We start from the raw sequence: 21,976 nt of genomic DNA, 5'->3' as shown, positions 1-21,976 counted from the left end.
AATACAGAAAAAAAAAACAGAGGAGATACTCTTTTAAATAAATTTGCATCAACATATTTCTAAGAAAAACATTGTTCCACTCATTCTTGCATTGATTTAAAACAACAAAAGAAAGCCCTTTTCATTGTTAAAGGGGAGCTACTGACTGATCATACTCTTCCAGGTTTTATTCATACCAATTTAAGCAATGTGACAGAAGATCAAAAAAGCTTGGAGTTATGTAGCTCAGAAATTTATTGAATATTTGGTCAAATACATTCTGTATAGAACTGTTCAACCTGTTTGGTTTTGGTACTCCCAGAAAACATCACTATCAGATGCACTGAGCTGTAATCGCCAATTTGGAATTGTTACGTATGAAAATGGTAAGCATGGGGCTGAAGCCTCCCTCTATTCATGAGATGTGAGACTTGAATATGACTAGACACCTTCCTTTTGAAGGATTCTATTTGTGTAAGTTGCTGCATCAAATGTTACTTAGGAGAGGCTTCCATGTATTGGTCTTTTTAAAACAGTAACACACTTCAAGTATTTGCATTTGAAGCTTTCAATACTGGAAACATTTAGTCCAGAGTTTGCAACGGGGTCTCTAATTTTTCATATGCTCTGTCTTCTAAATAGTTCCAGAATATTTAGTCTTCAGTTTTGGCTTCCATTTCCTCAGCATCGTCATCGCCATCCACTTCAGCATTTTCCCTCTCCAGTCTTTCCAACTGTCTTGCAAGCTCAGTTTCATCTGTATCAGTAACCACCTTAGGCTGAAAAAAAAAACAAACCACAACACTTGATGAACAATCACTAAAAAACACCCTCTTCAGTCTACAAATAAATATGAAAATAAAGTCATGGTTGGTGGCTCTGATCCTAAGGAGAAAGACATCAAAATCAATCCACTAGTGATGCAGTAAGACCTAGGAAAATAAGAATTTTTGGCCATCTATTTATTTAAGGAATACAGAAAAATTATGCCTTTTTTTCAGTTTCTTAATATCTTTTGCTAAGATGTCTCTTAGCACTACTGATCTTGCTCTGTTTATAAAATGTTGTAAGGAAAAAATAAATCAGTTACATTTCAGAATGCAAAGTGTTCTCACCTCCATCTGCACATTAAAGACTCCTCTCTTCTCCTCAATTTTTTCTTTAATGACAGCCATGGCTTGATTCAGAACAGAGAGTCCTTCAGTTCTCTCCAGGGTTGTGGTAGTCATCACATATCGAGGAGGGGCTATCAGATTAATCTATCACATTGCAGGGAAGAAAAAACAAAACCAAAAAAATAACAAAAAACCTATACTCAGTAACAAAAAAAGAAATATTTTTCTATTAGAAAAGTTATTTCTAGAAGTACAAATAACATGGAATGAAACAACAAACAAGAAAGCACATAGGCTGTCTAATTTCTGGTATCAAAACCAATTATTTTTACGTAGCATACTCTTACAGACAAATATTGTTAAGCGGAGAGAATACCCATCTTGCAGGTAAGTAAAGCAGCCTATCACAATTTTTCAAACAATTAAAAGACTGCAACAACCAATAGATATTTTTTTTTTAAGATGACTGGACGAGTGAACTTTTTCTTTGTTAAAAGAAAACATTCTAAGAAACTATTTCAAAGAAGGAAGTACTTTCCAGTTTTCTGAAAACACTTATTCAGTAATGCATTCAATATCCTTAAGTGGTTGGGGCAGAAAATTTAGACCTGGGTGTAGTAAGCTTTCTACCAACACTCAAACATGTGTGGACAAAATATTCCTTTTCTTACACAGTCTTATCTCTGAAAATAAAAATTTTTGCTCTACCTGTATAAGGCTGTATAAAGGAACAGCAAGTATTTAGTATGCAAATACTGAACATTAATTAATTGAAGAGAACAAATACAGCTTCTTGAACTTGGAAAGCCACAGCACAGTCACAGGAACAACTAACTGGGACCACATAGTTGCAGGGAAGTGTCCCGTACATGTGCTAGACAGGAGAACCAGAAAGCACATACATGGTTCCTACATGTTTCCTCAGCCTCACCTATGCAACTGTGACAACTGAAAGGTATTGTTATCGAGGACATCAGAAAACTTTGCTATTGATTTCATAATTAAGACAAATACTTACTTTAATGGGCATGGTCTCTGTGGAACAATTCAAGCCTGCTCTCAAAGCCTCCTTTACTGCATCTATGCCTTCATAACCATAACAGGCAACTTCAATATCTAAGACAGATGAATACAAATAATAAAACTTTAAAGTTATCAAAAGTTGTAGAATGCTTAAAGATTTTTTTAGTTAAGCTTTATTAAAAACCTTTTAGCAACCAACGTTTATTCACAATGAGATCCTCAGCATCTTCCAAAACTGAGGAAACATTTCCATTTCTTGGCTTGTAAACTGAGGTAGAAGTCTTTATAAATTCTTTAGTTGTATAACATTTTACATTGTGCTTTGAAAATCCAAGATATGAAACCATATATCTGCGTTCACTGCCCAATAAATTCAACAGGAATGATGATGCATTTCACAACGAGAGACTGAGATATAAAAGGAATACCAAATAAAATGAAAGACCTATCAGGAAAATTGAAACTTGATAAAGTGCACAGCCACAAATTCACAGAATTCTGTCAACAACTACAAGAAAGGCACCACCTTAGGAGCACAGGGATTATCTTTTTAAAATAAATTATATTAAATTATAGTTATAATGAGCGCTAGCCATAGCTTTTTCTAAATGTTGGGAAACAAAGGCATAAGCTTATGCTGTGCATATCTGTAATATCCTAGTTAGTCTAAAGACAAAGATTTGTTTACCTATGTAGCAATGGTGCAAGAGTTTATGTTATACGGAGAAGTTAACCTCACTCCCAGGTGACTCTCAATAATTTGCTATTCCCAGCTATCACAATCATACTTACAAAAAAGCACTCCACAGCCAGTCTCAGGATGAGACTACAAGCCACTAGAATATTTCTATGCTTGAAGAAAAAACTAAAAATAACTTAGACCATCAGAACAAAACAGCAAGATGAATGAAGTAAGAGAACACGTCCTTCGAGGGCACGTTATTTTCAAAAGTGATCACGCATTATGCATGTTAGCAACCTCCTTCATGGCAATCAAATCCCACTTACATATTTGAAGTTTATGTTAACTCCTGGCTATCTAAAGCAATAGGTAGAAGAATTTTTCATGATCTTACTTTCTGCATTCTCATCTGAACTTCACCGCCATGTGGATATTGCTCATCTTTTCTTCCCTCCACTGCAATCAAGAAGGGCTAATGCTCTTCAATATACCCTTGCAGAGCAAAGGCAATTTCTGAATGGTGTTAAAAATGCAACTCTGATCATTGACTATCTGTTTAATGGCAAGCGTGCTTTTAGGCTGTTCAGTTACCTGTACAACCAGCTTTACAATTTTCTAGTGAGTCTTCCTAAGAAGACCAGAGTCATGTGCTTTTTCTGACCACTAACTGAGCTAGTACGAGACAAACCAGCTCATAAACTTCATGAATACATTAGACATATGCTAATACATCTGTCTGAGAGGTTTGCAAACAATCAGCTAGAAATACACCCACAGCAAAGTCATAATTATTCTCACTTGCTCATGGACAAGGAGAGGACATATGACCCAGCCATGCTGACAGTGATCAATCATCCTGTTAGAGAACCAAAGAATTTAACACTTTCAATAATACGGATATTGTGGATTCAGTAATACCTATAAAACATTTAAATTCATTGTATGCCAGTGCAATGTGACAGACTGCATTATATATCAGGACAAGTAACTTGTGTCCCAAGGAACCTGCAGCTGGGGGGTGGGAAAGCCAAGCCACCTTGGACTTTGAGATAGGACCCATACAGGCATTCTGCATGCACTAATATGTCTTAGCTCTGGAACAGCAGTTTCAGTCAAACATCAGCACCACAAACCACTAGTTTTAAATGAGTTTATAGTTTACAAGATACACTCGACTTGTCAAGTCTATTCAATGAACATCTGGAGAGAACTTACCAGCTCGGATTTTGACTGCTTGTGGTGTCAGACGCCTGTTAATATTGTCGATCAATACACGCCTCTCTTCCTCTGTCAGATCCAGGCTATCCAGGATTGCTGGGTCTCTGAGCCAAGCAAAGAAACGGTACAGAACTTACACTGAAGTGGGATATGACACAGCATCAACTTCTGGTATTATTTCAATATTCTTAGCAAAATCATAAAGCTCTACTAGGCAAAGAAAACAGGCGAATTTCTTAAGAGTCCATTGAAACACTGGAAGAAAATACATCTATTTACAGAGTATTTTCTAATGGAAGCACTTAACAACTAAGCAAATAAATAGTTTACTCAGTCTGTTCCTGGAGGAAAAAACTTAATTCAACTCATTTTTCCCCTTTTTCCTTTTTTTCTGAGAAGCCAACTAACCACACAAAAAATAGGAATGATTTCTGCCCAGTTTCATTTGTAAATTATATATAGAGTGAGAAATATATCTAGTTGCTTGGCATTTATCTTTCCTCCAATATGAAGATAAACCTGTATTGTATGAAAGAAAATTCACAATGAATCTGAGGTTTTGGAGATACTCTAGCATTTCATATGAAGGGAAGATTTCTGTCTTTCTACAAAGTAACCCATACTAATTCCACATCATTCTTTCAAGCTTTTTTAAAAGTAACTGGATTACAGACATACTTAACTGCTGGCTACGGTCTTGGCTAAAGAAAGGGTAGTTTTTAGATCACAGGCAATCATTTCTCTTTATTATGGTATTAGTTTTACTGAAAATACCACTGAAACAGAAAACAAAGAGCTCTTCACAGAAATCACTCCTATTAGCCCTATAGCTGCCTTTTTTTTTTTTCTTTTTTCAGTCTTGCCTGATCAAAATTTTCTGAACATTCCTATTTTGTTGCCTAAGAGAAGCAATGCTGTGATTACATTCTTCAGAAACAGGACAGGTCTCTGAAGGGCAATACCAGACTGCCTATAAAACATTACTAGCTGGCAAACGTGAACCAAAACGCCCTCCAGAACAAAGGCAATGTTGGAGACTGGTCTCCACTATTAATAAAATGTCATCTTTCATGATTTTATATACTGATCGTAGATAGCAGAAAAGCCAAACGTAACTGAACAGAAGCCAGAAACTGATCTTTTTTACACATTGAAAAATATGAACCCATAAGGCAGACATGATTTATTAGACTCACAAATTCTGTTTCTTCCTTTACAATCTATTCTGTTAAATCGTCCAGTTACTTGCATGACCTTCAGTAGGCATTCAACAAATAGCTCCCAGACATTGAGTTTTTAATAATTAAAGTGTAAATCTACTTTAAAATTTTATGATAGGTACCTGCTGTACGACACCCCAAAACATTCATTCTCAGCACTCAGAAAGAAATACCAAGTCAAGCTCTTAAGGGGCACACTAGGCTGCCAGTTAGCATTTCAGCAAAGGTAGAAAGGCAGCAGTATCCACACTCTTCCGTTCCACATCAAAGCTTTATGTAGGTGCAAAACAGGAAAAAAAAATACAACCTACCGGAAATCTTAAGGTATTACTGATGGAAAGATGTTTTGAAAAGAGAGCTTCAGAAATTTATGCTCCAACCTGTGTAACAGATGAGCAGCAGCACACCAAATGTGTTCAGGAATTTTTAGTTTTTTTTAAGTTTCTGAATTTGAGAGAGTCTTAAACAGTCAGTGTAATTGGTTTTCTGGCATACAGGTGTTAAAACATTCATCAGTTACAGGATGACCCAGAAATTCTCCTGCAGCAACGTGTCCAGATCGGTCCTTCACCAGTAAACTTGCAATCATTAGAAAGGCATTGTTACTCTATGAACACATTCCGTTTATATGAAGACAGAACAAGTTGTCTCTTCTCAAAACCACAAAAACAGTTTTGAGCTAATCAATCAAAAATACTGCCAAGTGCCCTGCTTCTTAAAATCAATACAATTTTCTAGAATCTTATCACTGTCAACTAGCATTAAATGGAAGTTCATTTACAAGAGTAAAATTGGAAATGCTTATTCAGAAATCTATTTGTGAATTGCCAATTTCATGATAGTAAATTTAAATGGGAACCAAATAGCTTAATTAATTCTGAAAGCCAACTGAAATGCCAGACCTCATAAAAACCTACGAACAATCCATCTTGGTGCATGCTCCATAAGATTCACAACTTCTAACTCTTTCTTTTCATAATTCCATTTCTAAACTCATCATCCCATTTCCATTCTTCAAGATTGAAAGTGTAGAAAAGTAACAAGCCAGCTTGCTGTATTAAAAAAAAAAATAATGCCTGTGGCAGTGGAAGAGTGAGCGTCAGCTATGAGTTGGAATTTCTTCAGACACAGAGCTAGATATGAGTGAAAATATCTGCTTTGGACTAAGAATAGGTAAATTCTGACACAGAAGCCAAGATTAGTGCTGCTTCTATTAGTAACACCACAGGCTCAGCTGCAGCAATATAAATCTCCTCAGTGTTTGTATTCAAGTTTCTCTTAAAAATATTCACTGAGTTCCTCAGTATTTCTCCACAACAAATTCAGTTACTACTTTTAAAAAACTGACATACGCAGAATGGCATATTCAAAGGTGGGTAAAGACAAATCAACTCTGAGTCTTCTTTCTCAAGAGCACTGGGAACTTGAAGAAAAGTAGTGAGAGAGAAACCTATAATTAACAACTGGAAGGCTGATGTCAAGACGCACTAGGTTAACTTAACCACTACATTCTAGTCTACATACTGACTCTTAAAAAAAAGGTGGACATATTTCAGAAAATACTTCTTTGCAATTATGAAATAAACCCATAGAAAGAGAAAAGATGTTCTTACGAGACTGCATGCTTGAATGCATCATAAGCACCATATCCAGGTCTTTTGTACTTGTCATCAAATACCCAGGCAGTTCTCTGGAACAGACTCTCAAGCTGCTCATCCTTAGTGTACTCCAAGACCTCAGCAACATGGCGAAGAATGCTGTAAACCTGGAACATAAATGGGGTGTTAAAAAAATAAAATAAAATCAAAACCAAAACAAAACAGCCATCCTCTCACACTTATCCAGTCTCACCCTGCGAGGTAATGACTGGTTCTTACTCTCAGTTTGCGCAGCATAAAATCATGTCCTGCAGATAGATTAAAGCCCAGAACCAATAGATTCGATTCTAAACACTGTATGAGATTGAAAACAATCTTTCCCTATACTTAACAATAAATTACATACTGAGATCTAGGGGTTTACAAAATATCAAAAACATTTTATTAACCTAAACCTCTATCGTGCAGTTATAAAGACAAAATCATTCTCTCATGGAAACTGATATGAAAAGTATTAACAAGTTGTTAAACAAGCAGTAAACTTGTACACATATAAAAAAAGTTAGAATCAAGGTAATAATTAATGGTGTTTTACTCAGAAACTTCAGGCCACACAGTAGTAAGGGTGGGATCTGATGCCTTAAATTATCTTTACTCCTTTCCAATAAAATTTGCCCAGTGTTAAACCTGCATATGCTTTTGGATTTCTGATTCTTTGAATATCACCCTTTGCATCACAAATTTTCAACTGACATCTTACTTGATGTATTCATTAACTAATAAGCAGCTTACCAGAGTGCTCACAAACTGATACATTTGTAAAGGTAAATGAAAATCAAAATATGCCTAATAGATGAGAATAATACTTTATTTTTCATATTATCTTATGTCTGCACACTTTGTTTGCTCAGAAAAGAAGACAGCACAACACAGTGCCTGAATAAAGCAAAGCAACTTACAGTCTTTGATTTTGTGAATTTGTCTTCACATTTGATTGCCTCCTCTGGAGAAACTCTTCGTTTTGACAAGTCAATATAACCTACCAGGGAAAATAATTTTCAAAGTGTCAGGCACCGTGCAAACTAAGTCTAACTGCTTCAAGAGAAAAGCATAACAAGCAAAAATCTGGCTCAAGATTTGCCCCTTGTCTTCACTATCAGTTGCTAAAGAAAGTAACAAAACTAAAGCTTAATGAATTTGATCAAATTGTGATTGTATTTTGCTTTTTGTTATTCTGCTATTCATTATTTAATCTCAAAGTTAACTGTAGTTTTAGAATTATTCTAGAAAAACATTTTACTTGAGAAATACCATATAAACAGGTTCCTATCAGATGTGCTTGGTGCTCATTTTCATTATTTCTTTATACATGAATACAGATTTTGCATGAACAGTATTATTGAAAAACACGTCCTAAACAGAAAAATATATTGAAAAACCCTCTAAAGTCAAAGATTCAATTGTTCAGAAGATGGGAGAAAACAAAGTTTAAGTCTGCACAATCTCTACTTGTAACCTTCTATCGGAAGTACGTGATACGATAATTACATATATGTGATCTATTTGACAGCCAAGGTTCAGGACTTAAGGCACAGGATGGAATGTGAGCATTAAATTTTCACCACTATGTCAGATGACCCCTCTCTTCAGTCAGGACCTAAAAAATCTGCATAGATACCAAAAAAATCCACTTCCCTATGGTTTGTTGACCAACAGTCAGCTGGTGAGGACCCATTTTAGCAAGTCTTTACTGATGTGATTAACCTTCATTAACCTGATTACCAAAGGGAAAAATGATTGTAAACATCAGATGGCAGGATGATGGTTTATTTTGCTTAAGTATCTAAAATAAAGAACCCCTGGCAAAATCTATGAATGGCTAGACTTCCCAGTTAATCTGCATTTCTTGTTATGACTTCAATCTTGATATATCCCATAATATCCCCAATACCTTTCTCTTTGTCAACTCTTATGACCACAACACATTCGTTCCTTCCAATGCGGATGAGTTTGTTTATGGAACGAATACGTCTTCTGGACAGCTCGCTGAGGAGGATCATGCCTTCAATGTTGTTGTACTCCAGCAGGCTGACGTAAGCCCCCATTTCAGCGATGGACCGAACATTGACCATCACTACATCTTCCACCTCTGGAAATTTATGCTGGTAGAATCTACAGCTTAGTACTGGCATTCTGGAATTTGAACAGAAAACAAGGAAAAAGAAACAAGGATGACTTATTTCACAGTACATCGCTGAAGTCTCCTACAAGCACGGTAAAACGCAGTAGGGACTGGTGAGCATAGAGAGAAACACTGATACTAGAAACTGCTAATTAGGATAAGGCTTGTGCAATGTATAGTTAGGTTTTAACAGATAATAAGCAACAGATTGATTAATACTTCAAAATTGCCACATTTTTTATGATGTTCAGTTTTTGCATGGAAGAAGAGAAAGCTTGCTACCCCAACTTTATTGTCCGCTTCAACTGTCATGCTATCCGTACATAGTGCACCACACAGAAGAGGCCTCAAGTGGTGAAAAGAAGGCACTGCACTCTTCACAGTCATCTAAATTCATAAGGCCACGTAAAGTTTTAAGTCAGAAACCAGATTTCAACAACAGAAGGACACAGAAGAGAAGCTTGCACTGCCAACAAAGGTATTTGTATGCACAGCTATAGACAGCATGTGAAAGGCTGAGGAAGTAAGAGGTAGAGTGACGCTTCTCTACTACTACTGAGAAGGAAGACTCCAGATTCCAGAAGATAATTTTCTGAACTCAGCACAGGATGGTTGGAATAGTGCTGCAAGAACTGCTCCAGGGGCCACCTGTCGGCACTGAAAGGAAGCAAAGGCAACAACCAGAAGATGGAACGAGCCTGACGTGAGTGAAGCACTAAACAGAAAACAGACCCCTAAAAATGACTTAAAAAAAGCCTAACATATAGGTAGCCAGGATGAAATATATAAACATATATATATATATATATAAACAGAATTTCTTTGTCATAGAATCAAAAAAGGTACCAGGTTCATGTTTAGTAATCACGTGGTGACACGATGGAACGCTCAAACTGCCTCCCTCTCCTGATGCTGACAGCGATCCACGTACTCACCACTAATGGTGAGGCTGGGCCCAGGCCTTTCGTCAGCTTCGTGCACAAGTTTAAGAACATTTTAGAAGCAGGAGCCTACAAAACTGAGTCAAATGCACTGCTCCTTCAGTTTAATCGCCATTTCAAAGCGGTGCTCCTGATCTTCACAGCAGCACTAGTGCTTTCTAGCTATATGAGGCTCTACAAAGAGAACATGATGGTAACACCAAGTGCTACTACACATGGCCACACAATTCAGAAGGCCGTGTCTGCCCTCGTTTTCATTTTTACCTTTCGGAAAAGGGCTACAAACTAGTAGATACACTACTAATACAAACTACTAGAAACAAACAATTATGAAGACATACAATTTCATACAATCTGAAGCTGAAACAAACAGCTCCAAGATTAAAACCACAACTGTTACAGGCGACATTTCTAGGCCACTCAGCGCAATTCCAGCGAACCCCCAGCCGTGAGGCCGGCCGCAGACCGCCAGGCCACCCCAGCACGGGGAGCAGGAAGGGCAGGCACGGCTCCGCACGCCGGGCCCCGCCGCTCCCCTCCCCAGAGGGAACTTGCCACGCCGGCCTCCCGCGGGGCCGGCCTCCGGAGCTACGCCCAGCCCGGCCGCGGCGCCAGGGGACGGTCGGGGCCCCGGCAGGAGCCCACCCCCGGCCCCACGAGGCCCACGGGCTGCCGGGCCGCAGCTGCGGGGCGGCGCCGCTCCCTCCCTCCCGCCCGGCCTGCGCCCAAGCAGCGGCCGGGCCCATCCCCAGCCCCGCTCGGAGCCGAGCTCCCTCCCGACGCCGCGGCGCCCGCCCCGGGCCGCTACCTGCCGGCGGCCGAGGCTCCCTCTCCGCGCTCGCTGCTCCTGCCTCAGCGTGCACCCGGCCCCGCCGCACAGCGCGCAGCCGCCGGCCCGCCCCGGCGCCGGGCGGGGAGCCGCGGCCGTCCCTCGCTGCAGCGCCCCCGCAGGCGGCCGCCGGCGCCGCCCGCAGCGGCAGCGCCCGCCCTCGGCCCGCGGCCGCGTCACGGGACGGCCGCGGCGGTGAGAGGCGGAGCGGCCCCCGCTCGCCGCCGCCGCCGCCACCATGTCGGGCAAGGACCGCATCGAGATCTTCCCGTCGCGGATGTGAGTGGCCCGGCGGGCCCGGGGCGGGTGGGCAGCGCCGGGGGGAGCGCCCGGGCCGAGCCCCCGGCAGGGCCGGCCTCCCTCCCTCCGTGTTTTGGGGTGAAACGCGCTGTGGGGCCGCGGCTGGATCCCCTCCCCTCTGGTTTCTCCGGCGGCTCAAAATTAGCCGTCAGCCATCTGAGGGCTGCCGCGGCATCCAGAGCCACGGCATAAGCAGCTTCCAGGGTGGTGGTGCGGGGGGGTTTACAGTCGTACCATTAGGCAAGGCAGGATTTAAAAATAGAACATGAATATAAGCAAAAATGCACAATCAAACCATACCTTCCCTTCACTGTTTAACTGATGTTGTATAAGAGGTTGGCCATAAAGAATTTTTTTTAAAAAAAGGAAGTGCAGTGAGTGGACAGTCAAGTAATTTTCCAGGTTGTGACAGCAAACCATTCGTCATGCAGTCAGATGTCCCCTGACCAGGCTTAAGAAAGCAGCCAACATCTGAATAAATGCAAACATTTAAAATTGATAAAGTATTAAAAATGCAGTTTTCATAGTGCTGCTCCTCTTCAGGACTCTCCAGGACAGAAAGACTTTGCCTTGGGGTGAAAGGCTGTTTCAAATCTTCCTGCATAAAATTAGGCTGATGACTGGATATGATCTTTATAGGAAGATGTCTTGCAGGATAGAAAACCTCAAACGTAAAATAATAACTATTCCCTCATGAATGAGCTCAGGCCATACGTAACAACAGCTTATATGGAAATATTAATATATTACATGGTAAAGGTTCTGTTTCGAACCTCAGTTCAGAAATAAATGACTGCATGTACTAAGTCACCTGGTCGCCTGCTCTTCGATACTGCTCTTGCCATGCCATTTACATGTCTGAGGAGGAGGCATCTCAACCACTTCTGAAAGGTATCTGTTTTTGTGGGCTGACAGATCATTGTGGCAAGGAGGTAGCGATGTACAAAGATTTAATATTTACGAGCCCTGTTTCAAATGAGGTAATAGAGTAATAATGTGGCAGATATTTTGATAGGAATGTGAGTTAGGATGTTAAAAGTAAAGATGGCCTTCTTCTAGAACAAATTTTATGTTAACTGACGGAACTGAATTTTACAAGGTTTTTGGCTTTGTTCTCTTTTGGTGGTATGACCCTCTTCTGGGCGGGATATGATCACTCACAGAAGCTGCTTGGTCTCCTTGAAAGTAAACAAGACTTTGTTTAATGCACTCACAGAGCCTGTGAAATCTTGCTTGAACTAGAAAGTGAGCCAGTCTCGATCAGGTAGGGAACAGAGTGAGAAGGTAGCTCAAGGTGGTAACAGTGACCTGCTTGTTGTGGAAATTAAGGTGCCTTGTTGTTCTTTGTCTTTTTATCATGAACATTCATAAAGTATATGTGCTTCTCGGTTATAACAATCTTGTAGGCATTAATGAAGCTGTTCTTATAACATGTCGGTAGAGTGAGGAAGTAACTGTGTCCACTGCACGGGCAGAATCTTCATTATACTTACGTTTTCCAAGGTCAGAGAGGAAGCGTATAGGCTTCTCTTTACAGACATGAATGTCATTCTTTGTGCACACTTACTATGTATACAAAGCAGTAGCTTCAGTTAGCACAGTGGATTTTGTAGTATAGCTACTGCAATTTTAGTTCAAAAGATTCGTCAAATTAAAATATATGTGACAGCAGAGAGGGAAGCAAAGTTTGGATCCTTTTTCAGTTCCCAATTCTGCACCAGAAACCTGGAAGTTTGCTACTGGAAATAAATAAATGAATAAATAAAATTCTATCCTGAATTGTCTCTGCTGTTTTACCACGTTGATGTTTCTTCATTGCTTCATACTTTCTGTCATGTCCACGTCAGAAAATCATGTGTAATTTTTTTCCTAATCCCTTTGGATGATGCAGGACATTTTTGTTTCTTCCTTTGTTTAACAGGGCTCAGACCATCATGAAGGCTCGTTTGAAAGGAGCCCAAACAGGTCGTAACCTCTTGAAGAAAAAATCTGATGCTTTGACACTTCGATTCAGGCAGATCCTTAAGAAAATTATTGAGGTAGGTAAATTAGATTTTTTTTGTCTCTTGTTATTTGAAATCAGTTTGTCAGTTGTGCATTCCCATTCTGCTAACTTCATTAGATAGGCTAGAATGTAGGACAACACTGTAGATAACCCGTTCTTTGTAAGTGAGGCTTCTGAGGACAGGTGAGCAGAACTATGTTTTCCTGGCTGCAGTGGTACAGAAAGTTAATATTCTTCACCTCTTTCCAACCAGCCCTCGGCTGTGGTTCCCTACCATCTCTTCTGGGTTACAGAAAATTTGCTCTGACGGTGCTAAATACATTATGAGTGGATCTAACATGTTCTGTAGTGCTACTTCCGTTGCTTTATCTGGCCTGAGAGGATGCTGCAGATCTATAATGTTTTTGGCATGACTAGGCACACTAGGAAGCAGAGACAAGAAATTTTGTCCAGATGGACCTTGTTCCTTTACGAAGAAACATCAAGTCCTGCTTCTTTCTTTGTAACATGACTGACAAATCCAAGATATTCAGCAGAGCCTAATATGGCTTGTTCTCTCCTACCATACTAGACAGGTTTTAGTTGTACTGTTTTTGCTGGAACTGCTATGATGTCTATGGTTAGCAGTAGTGTTTTGTTATCTTGCTGTAGACAAGCTCTTGGCACTCTGTGTCTAGTTGCCTACAGACTGACTAAGACACAAAGGCTCTTGCTTCTCAATAGCGTGGTTTTTAGCTGCAAAGCCTTGAAATGTGTAAAAATGAGAAAGAATGGAGTAGGAGGAGAGAGCAGCTTCACAAAGTTACAGACACCTGTATGCTGAAAAACAACTTCAGACGCCTCATAGTATCCAGTACAATATGAAGGAAAAGTGATTTCCTGCCGAGACACTTTATTGTTGCAATTTAACCCCCATGTAGTAGAATTTTATGATTATTGAGACAGACGAGTCTTTTGCAGTTTCTTTGAGTTCTTACACTGGGTGAGTGAAACAGCTGAAGTATTTCTTTTTAAACCAGACACCTGGGAATTATGATTTGCAATTTGCAGTTTGAGAGTGAGACAGAGATATCAGATTTTCTCCTTTTTACTCTCTTAAATTTCTCATTGTTTTCTTTATGCTGTTAGTTATTCATCCTGGAAAAAGAGTAATATACCTTGTATTTGCTGCCTCTTTTTTTTAACAGACTAAGTTGCTGATGGGTGAGGTGATGAGAGAAGCTGCCTTTTCACTTGCTGAGGCAAAGTTTACAGCAGGAGATTTCAGGTGAGGATTACTGATCTCATGGGTATCCTACCCCTGGGAAAGTGTGATCAACAAATTGTTGATTTCTCTTCTGGAAATAAGTAAAATTCTTAAACACACTTTTTAAAAGAAAAAAAGGCAGTGGGCAAGGTAGGACAGGCTGAACTGAATTCCATTAAATAAAGGTGAGAAACATCACTGCAGGAGAGAGAGAACTTGTGTGATGAAAATGTATAAAAAACAAAGCTGAAAAATTAACAGAATTTACATACAAATTGTGCACAGACCCTTGATTTGAGAAGTTGTTTTTTGCAGCTTGGAAGCTAAAACATAGGTATACAAGACTGTATGTCAGAGTGTTGGATTATGTATTATTTTGATTTTTGTTGTGGACCTGAGGACAGGATCCAATATGTGTTATTGTTTCCCAGTGAGTCATTTGGAGATTCTCCTCAGTGTTTCAGCATCGTGTCTCACGACCTCTTGCCTCACTAGGACTAGTGAGGGCTGTGAGAGGGGAGACAGAGCTTTTTCCTCCAGTGGGTTATTTTTAATTGCATTTTAATAAATTACAATTCTAACTAGGCTGTTTGTGTACTTCATCCAAATGTAGCTCTTATAGTGTTAATGATTCAGCTGATGGCACCGCCAATTAAGGGGGAAGAGCTAAGCGATCGGATGCAGTAGTAACCTGTGTGCTGCTGGAGGTGCACAGCATCCATGAAAGCCTTTTTACTCTCATGTGGATGTGGTGCTACTTCCTGCCTTAGCCAGGCAGTATTTAGGTATAAACAATAGTTAGATTCCACCCTGAAAGTAAATTGTACTTCAGTGGAAGAGTTGGCTACAGTGACCTGTTATTGGAAGACACTTTGGAATCCTTCAAGATGAATTGTACAAGCTTAAGTTCGTTAACACAGTAAGAGCTAGTGGGTAAACAAACTCATTTACTGTTCTGAAAGAACAAATAAATATGAACTCATAAAAACAGAGTGTTGTGGCCTTGGTCTACATTAAAGCCTTGAAATTCCTTTGCTTTTAGTAGGAAGAGAATTGCACAGGTTGATTAGACTCAACGTTACTGAAATATTTTAAAGTCATTTGCCAGATAACTGGCTAGTTTTTAGATATGCTTTATATACTTAGTCTAAAACATTTCCAGAGTTCCATTTCAGAGTCTGTTTCTTTTACATTTCCAGACATTGCTGGAAAACTGTTTCTTTGAAAGCTTCTGTGTTAGCTTTGAAGACTGTGCAATTAACTGCACAGAGTACTGAACTAAAAATAATTTCCAAATCATTACAGCTATTTGATAACTACTTCACGTTGCCTATAATGATGAATTAATGAACCACTTCAGTGCTCGTGATTAAGATGTATGTTTTCTTCCTCACAGTACCACTGTGATCCAAAATGTGAACAAAGCTCAAGTCAAGATCAGAGCTAAGAAGGACAATGTAGCAGGTGATTCTTCTCTAGACTACGGGTATTTCAACTTTCCAGGGAATCACGGGAGGTGACTGAAATATGCACGAGTGTTTCCAAACACCATCTCCTCTTATTTCTCTTATTAATGTCACGGAAGGAACGTTTCTAACTTACTAAGATTTTTCAGATACAGAAGATATTTATGTTTAGTCATTTACCATCATTTCATAAGATGAAACAAGTGTACATAAACTGTAGTCCAATTTCTAGATCTTCAAATAATGCATAATTTCCGTTACTGAAAGTAAATCAGAAAACCAGGAAATTAAGTATCAGAATTAAATAAATTTTAAGAAATTAAATATCAGTAATTGTCTATGAAGAAAACAGGAAAGAATAATCAAGATTGAATGCTGAAAATATTCCTTAAGTATGGGGAATATATTGCTAAGTGGTAACATAATAAAATTGAATACTGAATACAATGGAATACTTCTCTGAATTTTTCATGTGTCTAGATCTCCATGATCTCAATATAATTTCGAAGTTCCATATTAAAGTGGAAGAATCAGCATGATTAAATCTTTCCAAGCTATATGGGGAGATTTTGGAAGCAAAGCTTCTGAGCTTATGGAATTTATTAGAAGCAAATGGGGTAAAAATGAGTTGTAATTAAAAAAAAATATATAGAACCTTATGTCTCTTACACACATACTTGCTCACTTTTGCCAGGTGTAACCTTGCCAGTTTTTGAGCACTATCAGGAAGGAGGGGACAGTAAGTACAAAACAAGTGCTTTCTATCTTACATGTACTTGTAGCTATTCTGTGCTAGTAGAAAAATACTTGTCATACTTTGCTGATAAGTCAGTTTACATCACAGGCATAGGAGTATGTATTTCCTCTGTCTTTTGCTGTTTGCAAAGCTATTTTTGCTTTGTCCCGTTCCTCTAATATGGAGAGATTATTAAGGGGTCATAGTGGATTTTAATTTTCTAAATTGTTGAATTTTTCAAACTAGGAGAAGGCTTGTTTACCAGGTTTTTGAGACTGGTAGATCTTATTGTAGACATGCACAGCAATGATCTGTAGTAACACAAACCATTACAACAATTGATTTGTTAATGGGCAAAGACTTTAGCTTATCACTTTCTGAGCTGTCTGTATCCCCGTAGTTCATAAAGTACTAATTTTTATCTAGAAAGAAAGCACCATGGTAGCATTAGCAACAAATTTCACGTTTTCTTTTTTTCAGGCTATGAGCTGACCGGCTTGGCCAGGGGTGGAGAACAGCTGGCTAAGCTGAAGAGAAACTATGCAAAGGCTGTGGAGCTGCTTGTGGAACTGGCCTCCTTACAGGTTGATGGGAGAAAAAAATGGCTGGGGAGTGGGGAGGAGTCTTTGGTTTCTCCCTGTTCTGAAATTAAAAGTAACATAGTCTCAGTGGTTGTAGCTGAGTAATTTCAGCTGTAATATATACCTTTTGTCCCAGTGCTCTACAAAGTTGCAAACCTTTTTCAGCTATAAAACACAGTTATACTACCACTTCATAGAACTCTACAATGCTATAAAGAAACTTTGAGGAGTTGCTATGGGGTGTAGTTGGTATTTGAAACTGCTGATGTGCGGTGCTCAGATGTGATCTGGTGGTAGTAAGAGCACAAACATCAGCAGAAACAATTCTGCTTCCATCAAGTGAGCAGCTTTGGCTTACAAGTGCTGTTTGTTTTTGTGTACAGTACATTGAAATGCCTAGTTTGTCTTGTTATGTGTTAATTATTTATTCCTGTTCCACAGACATCCTTTATTACTTTGGATGAAGCCATCAAAATAACAAACAGACGTGTGAATGCAATTGAACATGGTGAGTGTTTTTCTGTTTGGGATGCATAACGCTTTTGTGTCTCCATGCAAGATGGGGAGCTGGGTCCTGGAAGCTACTCTTCTTTTGACTGATTTCATTAGTAGGATTTCAAACCAGTTCAAGAATGTTTGAGAGAGCATTACAACGAAGCACATTGCAAATAACAAAAATGAAAAGCCCAGTTCCATTCTGAGTTGCTGATAGCTGGAATTTTGCACGTATGCAATAACTTACTTCAGCAGATGATTCGAAACTATCCCTTTCAGTATATTTTTCCATAGATCTACTTCAAACTTGCAGGCCTTATCTGCAGCTTATCCCTTAGCAAATTTGACTGTAGAAAAGTTTTCTTCTGTGGCCTTCCAAATGAATTTGGCAGCATTGCTATCAGATTTCTCCTTTGGAAAAGTGGTTCTGGCACATGGCTTTCAGAATCGCTCGGTGTGTTTAAGCTTTTTTTGATGTCTTGTATCTTCCCTTGTGATAGTATATTTGAGCATTTGTTTCCTTGATGGCTTTTTCCAACTGAAATCATAATTCTTTGTGTAAGTCCTATATCGAACAAAATTTTCTGAAAGAATGTGATGGATGAATATAGCTTTACTTCTAATCTCGCCCATCTTTTGAAGGATTATTTTTTAACCTGTTCAGTGGGGAAAAAAAGACCTTATTAAAAAGTCAAGAATCCGTGTTTTCAATTCCATTACATATCTTTCAGAAGAATGTGTTATCAGAGATTCCGTGATGTTTGGAGTCCTAGTTTAGTCCTGGACTTACTGAAGAAAACAATTTTGTATATTTGTCTAATGAAATAGCGTGATCTTCCATGAAAGACAATTCCCCTTGGCCAAAAGAATTACTAGATTTACTTTAAATAACCATCTATGCACTGTATTATGACAACTTCCTGAGTAATATAGCAGCAGTCCAACAACTTCCTTGTTTATATTTCTTTAGTGATTATTCCCAGGATTGAGCGCACTCTTTCCTATATCATCACAGAACTGGATGAAAGAGAACGAGAGGAATTTTACAGGTAACTATCTAAAACAAGACCAGACTGGTCTCTTTTTCTCCAATAGACCATTCCTCAGAGAGGACTTAGGAGAACTGCCAAATCTGGCAGTGAACGCTGTTAAGTATGACCTGGTTATTAACGCACATTGAATTTCCAGAGCTGGGCACTTGTAGACCTGCAATTGCTGGTTTCAGAGTTACAGATGAATCCCTACCACTGGGCTGTACATAGCTGTCTTCAGCTATGTCTCCAGCAGGAACGATGGAATACAGTACACTGAGGTGCTCTGCTTTAAGGACACCTCTGTCACAGAGGCTGGTGTTCTGCACTACGTGAAGCAAAGGTGTCAAACCTGAAATGAATTAAAGCTAAGTTGCCTTCATTCGAGAAAAGCAGAGTAGTGGTATAATGCAGTACTTAAGGTAAAAAATGTCATTTAGAGTTCAGGTGAAAAAATGAGTTAATCTGTAGAGATGAATATTTTTGAAGGGTAGCAGCTTGCAAAAAGAGCATTTTGTCACTTATTACAGGACTTTCATTTCCTGGTGAACTTTTCCAGGCAGCTTTATCACAGCCAACTTGTACGACATCTTTGCTGCTAGCCTGTTTTATGAAAACATCACATCGCTTTCACAGATAAACCAAATTTCTCCCCACAGGTTAAAGAAGATCCAGGAAAAGAAAAAAGTACTGAAAGAAAAATCTGAGAAAGAACGGGAGCTGCGAAGGGCTGCTGGTGGGGAACGTGAACCAGCTAATCTCTTAGCAGAAGAGAAGGATGAAGACCTTCTCTTTGAGTAACCTGGTGCAGTTGTTATATTTGGAGCAGGGGACCCAGAATACAGAAGGCCCAGTTGCAGTATAATTTGGGACATGTTGCCTCAATCATACTTAAGTGGCTTCTCAGTTGGTGTTTAAGTCTTGAGTTGACCGGGTTGTGGATTTCTCCTGGGAGATTAGAAATCTGGGAGCTTGACTGTAGCATAGGAGGAAAATGAGAGATCAGTAAGGTGCTTTATATCAGGAAAGCCTTCTGTTATGTGCTCAATCTGTTTCTTCATTTAATAGGAATGATTGTCCATACCTGTTTTGCACGGTGGCTCTGGATTTGCCTAATCTGATTCCCTTTTAATCGTTCCTCTTACCACTGCAGGCAGAGGAAAATGTTATTTAGGGAGGGAGATACATGCACTGTTCTTTACTGCTGAAATGTGAATTAACTTGAAAGTTGCTTAAAACAGGTGTTGGTACAATTTAAGTAAACGCAACTCTAGTTTTCTAACCTGTTGATGAAATCCACAGTCTTTATGATTTATTTCTGTTGCATGATTGTTACCACTGGCCTAAAACATCTGTGGTTTTAATTAGAGGTTCTGCCAATTTGTGTATTCTGTGCTAGAAACAAGTAAAAGTTCTAAATGTTAAATATCTGGTGCCTGTCTCCTGCTGCAAGAAGATGATGGTCTTAAAAGCTTAGAAACTGTCATGCTGATTGCGAGATAGCCCTCTCTTCATCCCACACCCCCCCAGTTTATAATGTGCACTGGGCACATCTCCTTTTATCCTATGTCCAAATTCACTTACCCTTTACGTCTTTAGATAAAACAGCCAAGGAGAGGTCATATCCTCTTGCCACAAACGCATAGAAGCTCTTTTAAGCTATCCAGCTCCATGTTGCTTTAAATCTTCATCACAAGTAGGCAGGCAAGCAGGGTTGAATGTACAGTAGTCCATTCTTGTGCTTTTTTTTTTTTGCATTCTAGGGTGATTAGAGGAATTTAGGAAAGAGGTGAATAAGCTGGCATATGCAGTGGGCACCATGGCATAGATTTATTCTGTTAGTAATAAACTCTTCAACGTAAGCATCTTGTTTTAAACATGATCCAGCACTTAACAGCAGATGCAGAGGAAATGCAAGAAAAAATATTTCTATTAGCACCTTTTAAAGAGTCATTTTACAATTTTATGAAGCAAAAGGCCATTTCTTTCCTCTTTAGAAGCTGAAAGCAGCACAGCTAAATGAATCCATACTTTAGCCTAAGATACAGGTTGGTCCAGCTTGAAAGAGAGAGCCCCTTGCTTTTGTGTTGAACTCCCATCAAACCTTCTTACCTCCTAGCCCACCTGTGTTCTGTCAGATACCTTCCTCAACAGGAGCAGCATCATTCAACTGGTTAAGAACAAACAAAAAAGAAAACAAACAAAAAAGACCAACGACCCCACCCACTTTGTTCCCTGTGTCCTGCTTTAGCTAAGTACAGGAAGGAATGTATTCACATGTTCTTATTGTAGTGATAGAAAAGAGGATCCTTATCTAACAGATGTTTACTGCCTCAAAGGAAAGAAGTAGAGTCATCCTTAAGAATTATTTTGTTTGTACTGCGCTGGCTAAAATCCAGGCCTTCCAGTACCTAAAGGGGGCCTACAAGAAAGCTGAAGAGCGACTCTCCGCTGGGGAGTGTAGTCATATGACCAGGGGCAACGGCTTCAAACTACAAAAGGGTAGATTTAGACTAGATATGAGGAAATTCTTTACTCACAGGGTGGTGAGGCTCTGGAGCAGTTTGCCCAGAGAAGCTGTGGGTTCCCCATCCCTGGAGGTGTTCAAGGCCAGGCTGGATGGGGCTTTGGGCAACCTGGTCTGGTGGGAGGTGTCCTACCCATGGCAGGGGGGTTGGAACTGACTGACCCTTAAGCATTCCTTCCAACCTAAAACATTCTATGATTCTATGAAATGACTATTTAGTCAACCTAGGAAGGATTTTCATTTAGGCTACCAGAGATTAAGATTCACGGAGATGGCTGTACTTGCTGTTTGAACAGCTGTTTTTTTGCACCTTGTTGGACTATCCTTTGTAATAGCATCATTCCTTCCTCTTCTGCAGATGGGAATTTATCATATGGCAGTTTATCTTAGCTGGAGTAGAATTCAATTGAAGATAGTTTTAAAATAGTATAAAGTACAAATGAATTCAAAAAACAACAACCAAAAGATTTTTGTAAGTCTGGAACTCACTGACATCTGACATATAAAATTCTATGGCTGTCAAATAAGACGACAGGCTTGTCCCTCTGAAAATAGATCACATCAGGACAGCTGATGGACAGCTAAAACTTACTATGTTAACTTCATAAAGTCTCGGAATTTAGCTGAAAAGATTTTTTTTTTCCCCCCAAAGAAATACAAGGATTAAACTAAATTAAGAAGATTAGGCAGCATCAGTAAGAAAGCTATAGTGAGATTGCAGTCTTCTCAGGGCTACAGTTTCTTTGCAGTCTGTTCCTTTCTGACACCATGTATCCAGTGGGAGAGGTAAGGAGAACATCAT

At 39.4% G+C, this 21,976-nt stretch overlaps 2 protein-coding genes across 2 annotated transcripts; one reads left to right on the top strand and one right to left on the bottom strand.

Moving 5' to 3' along the window:
- Window positions 1-216: 216 nt before the first annotated feature.
- On the bottom strand, window positions 217-10,895 carry EIF2S1 (eukaryotic translation initiation factor 2 subunit alpha). Its single transcript, XM_048080626.2, has 8 exons — window positions 10,767-10,895; window positions 8,787-9,028; window positions 7,795-7,874; window positions 6,851-7,002; window positions 4,015-4,121; window positions 2,113-2,210; window positions 1,095-1,238; window positions 217-758 (listed from the first exon to the last, which is right to left on the bottom strand). Exons 2-8 carry the CDS (start codon window positions 9,025-9,027, stop codon window positions 633-635), a joined length of 948 nt encoding a protein of 315 aa, XP_047936583.1. The 5' UTR covers window position 9,028; window positions 10,767-10,895; the 3' UTR covers window positions 217-632.
- Window positions 10,896-10,908: 13 nt separating this feature from the next.
- On the top strand, window positions 10,909-20,073 carry ATP6V1D (ATPase H+ transporting V1 subunit D). Its single transcript, XM_013174204.3, has 9 exons — window positions 10,909-11,066; window positions 13,009-13,126; window positions 14,280-14,359; window positions 15,735-15,802; window positions 16,499-16,543; window positions 17,021-17,124; window positions 17,563-17,629; window positions 18,587-18,665; window positions 19,307-20,073. The coding sequence occupies exons 1-9, from the start codon at window positions 11,026-11,028 to the stop codon at window positions 19,446-19,448; spliced, it is 744 nt and encodes a 247-aa protein (XP_013029658.2). The 5' UTR covers window positions 10,909-11,025; the 3' UTR covers window positions 19,449-20,073.
- The last annotated feature ends 1,903 nt before the right edge of the window (window positions 20,074-21,976 follow it).

Source organism: Anser cygnoides, chromosome 5 (assembly GCF_040182565.1).
Source record: "Anser cygnoides isolate HZ-2024a breed goose chromosome 5, Taihu_goose_T2T_genome, whole genome shotgun sequence".
Lineage (NCBI taxonomy): Eukaryota > Metazoa > Chordata > Aves > Anseriformes > Anatidae > Anser > Anser cygnoides.
The sequence above is the reverse complement of the archived record's forward strand: the minus strand, read 5'-3'. Positions and strand labels throughout refer to the sequence as shown.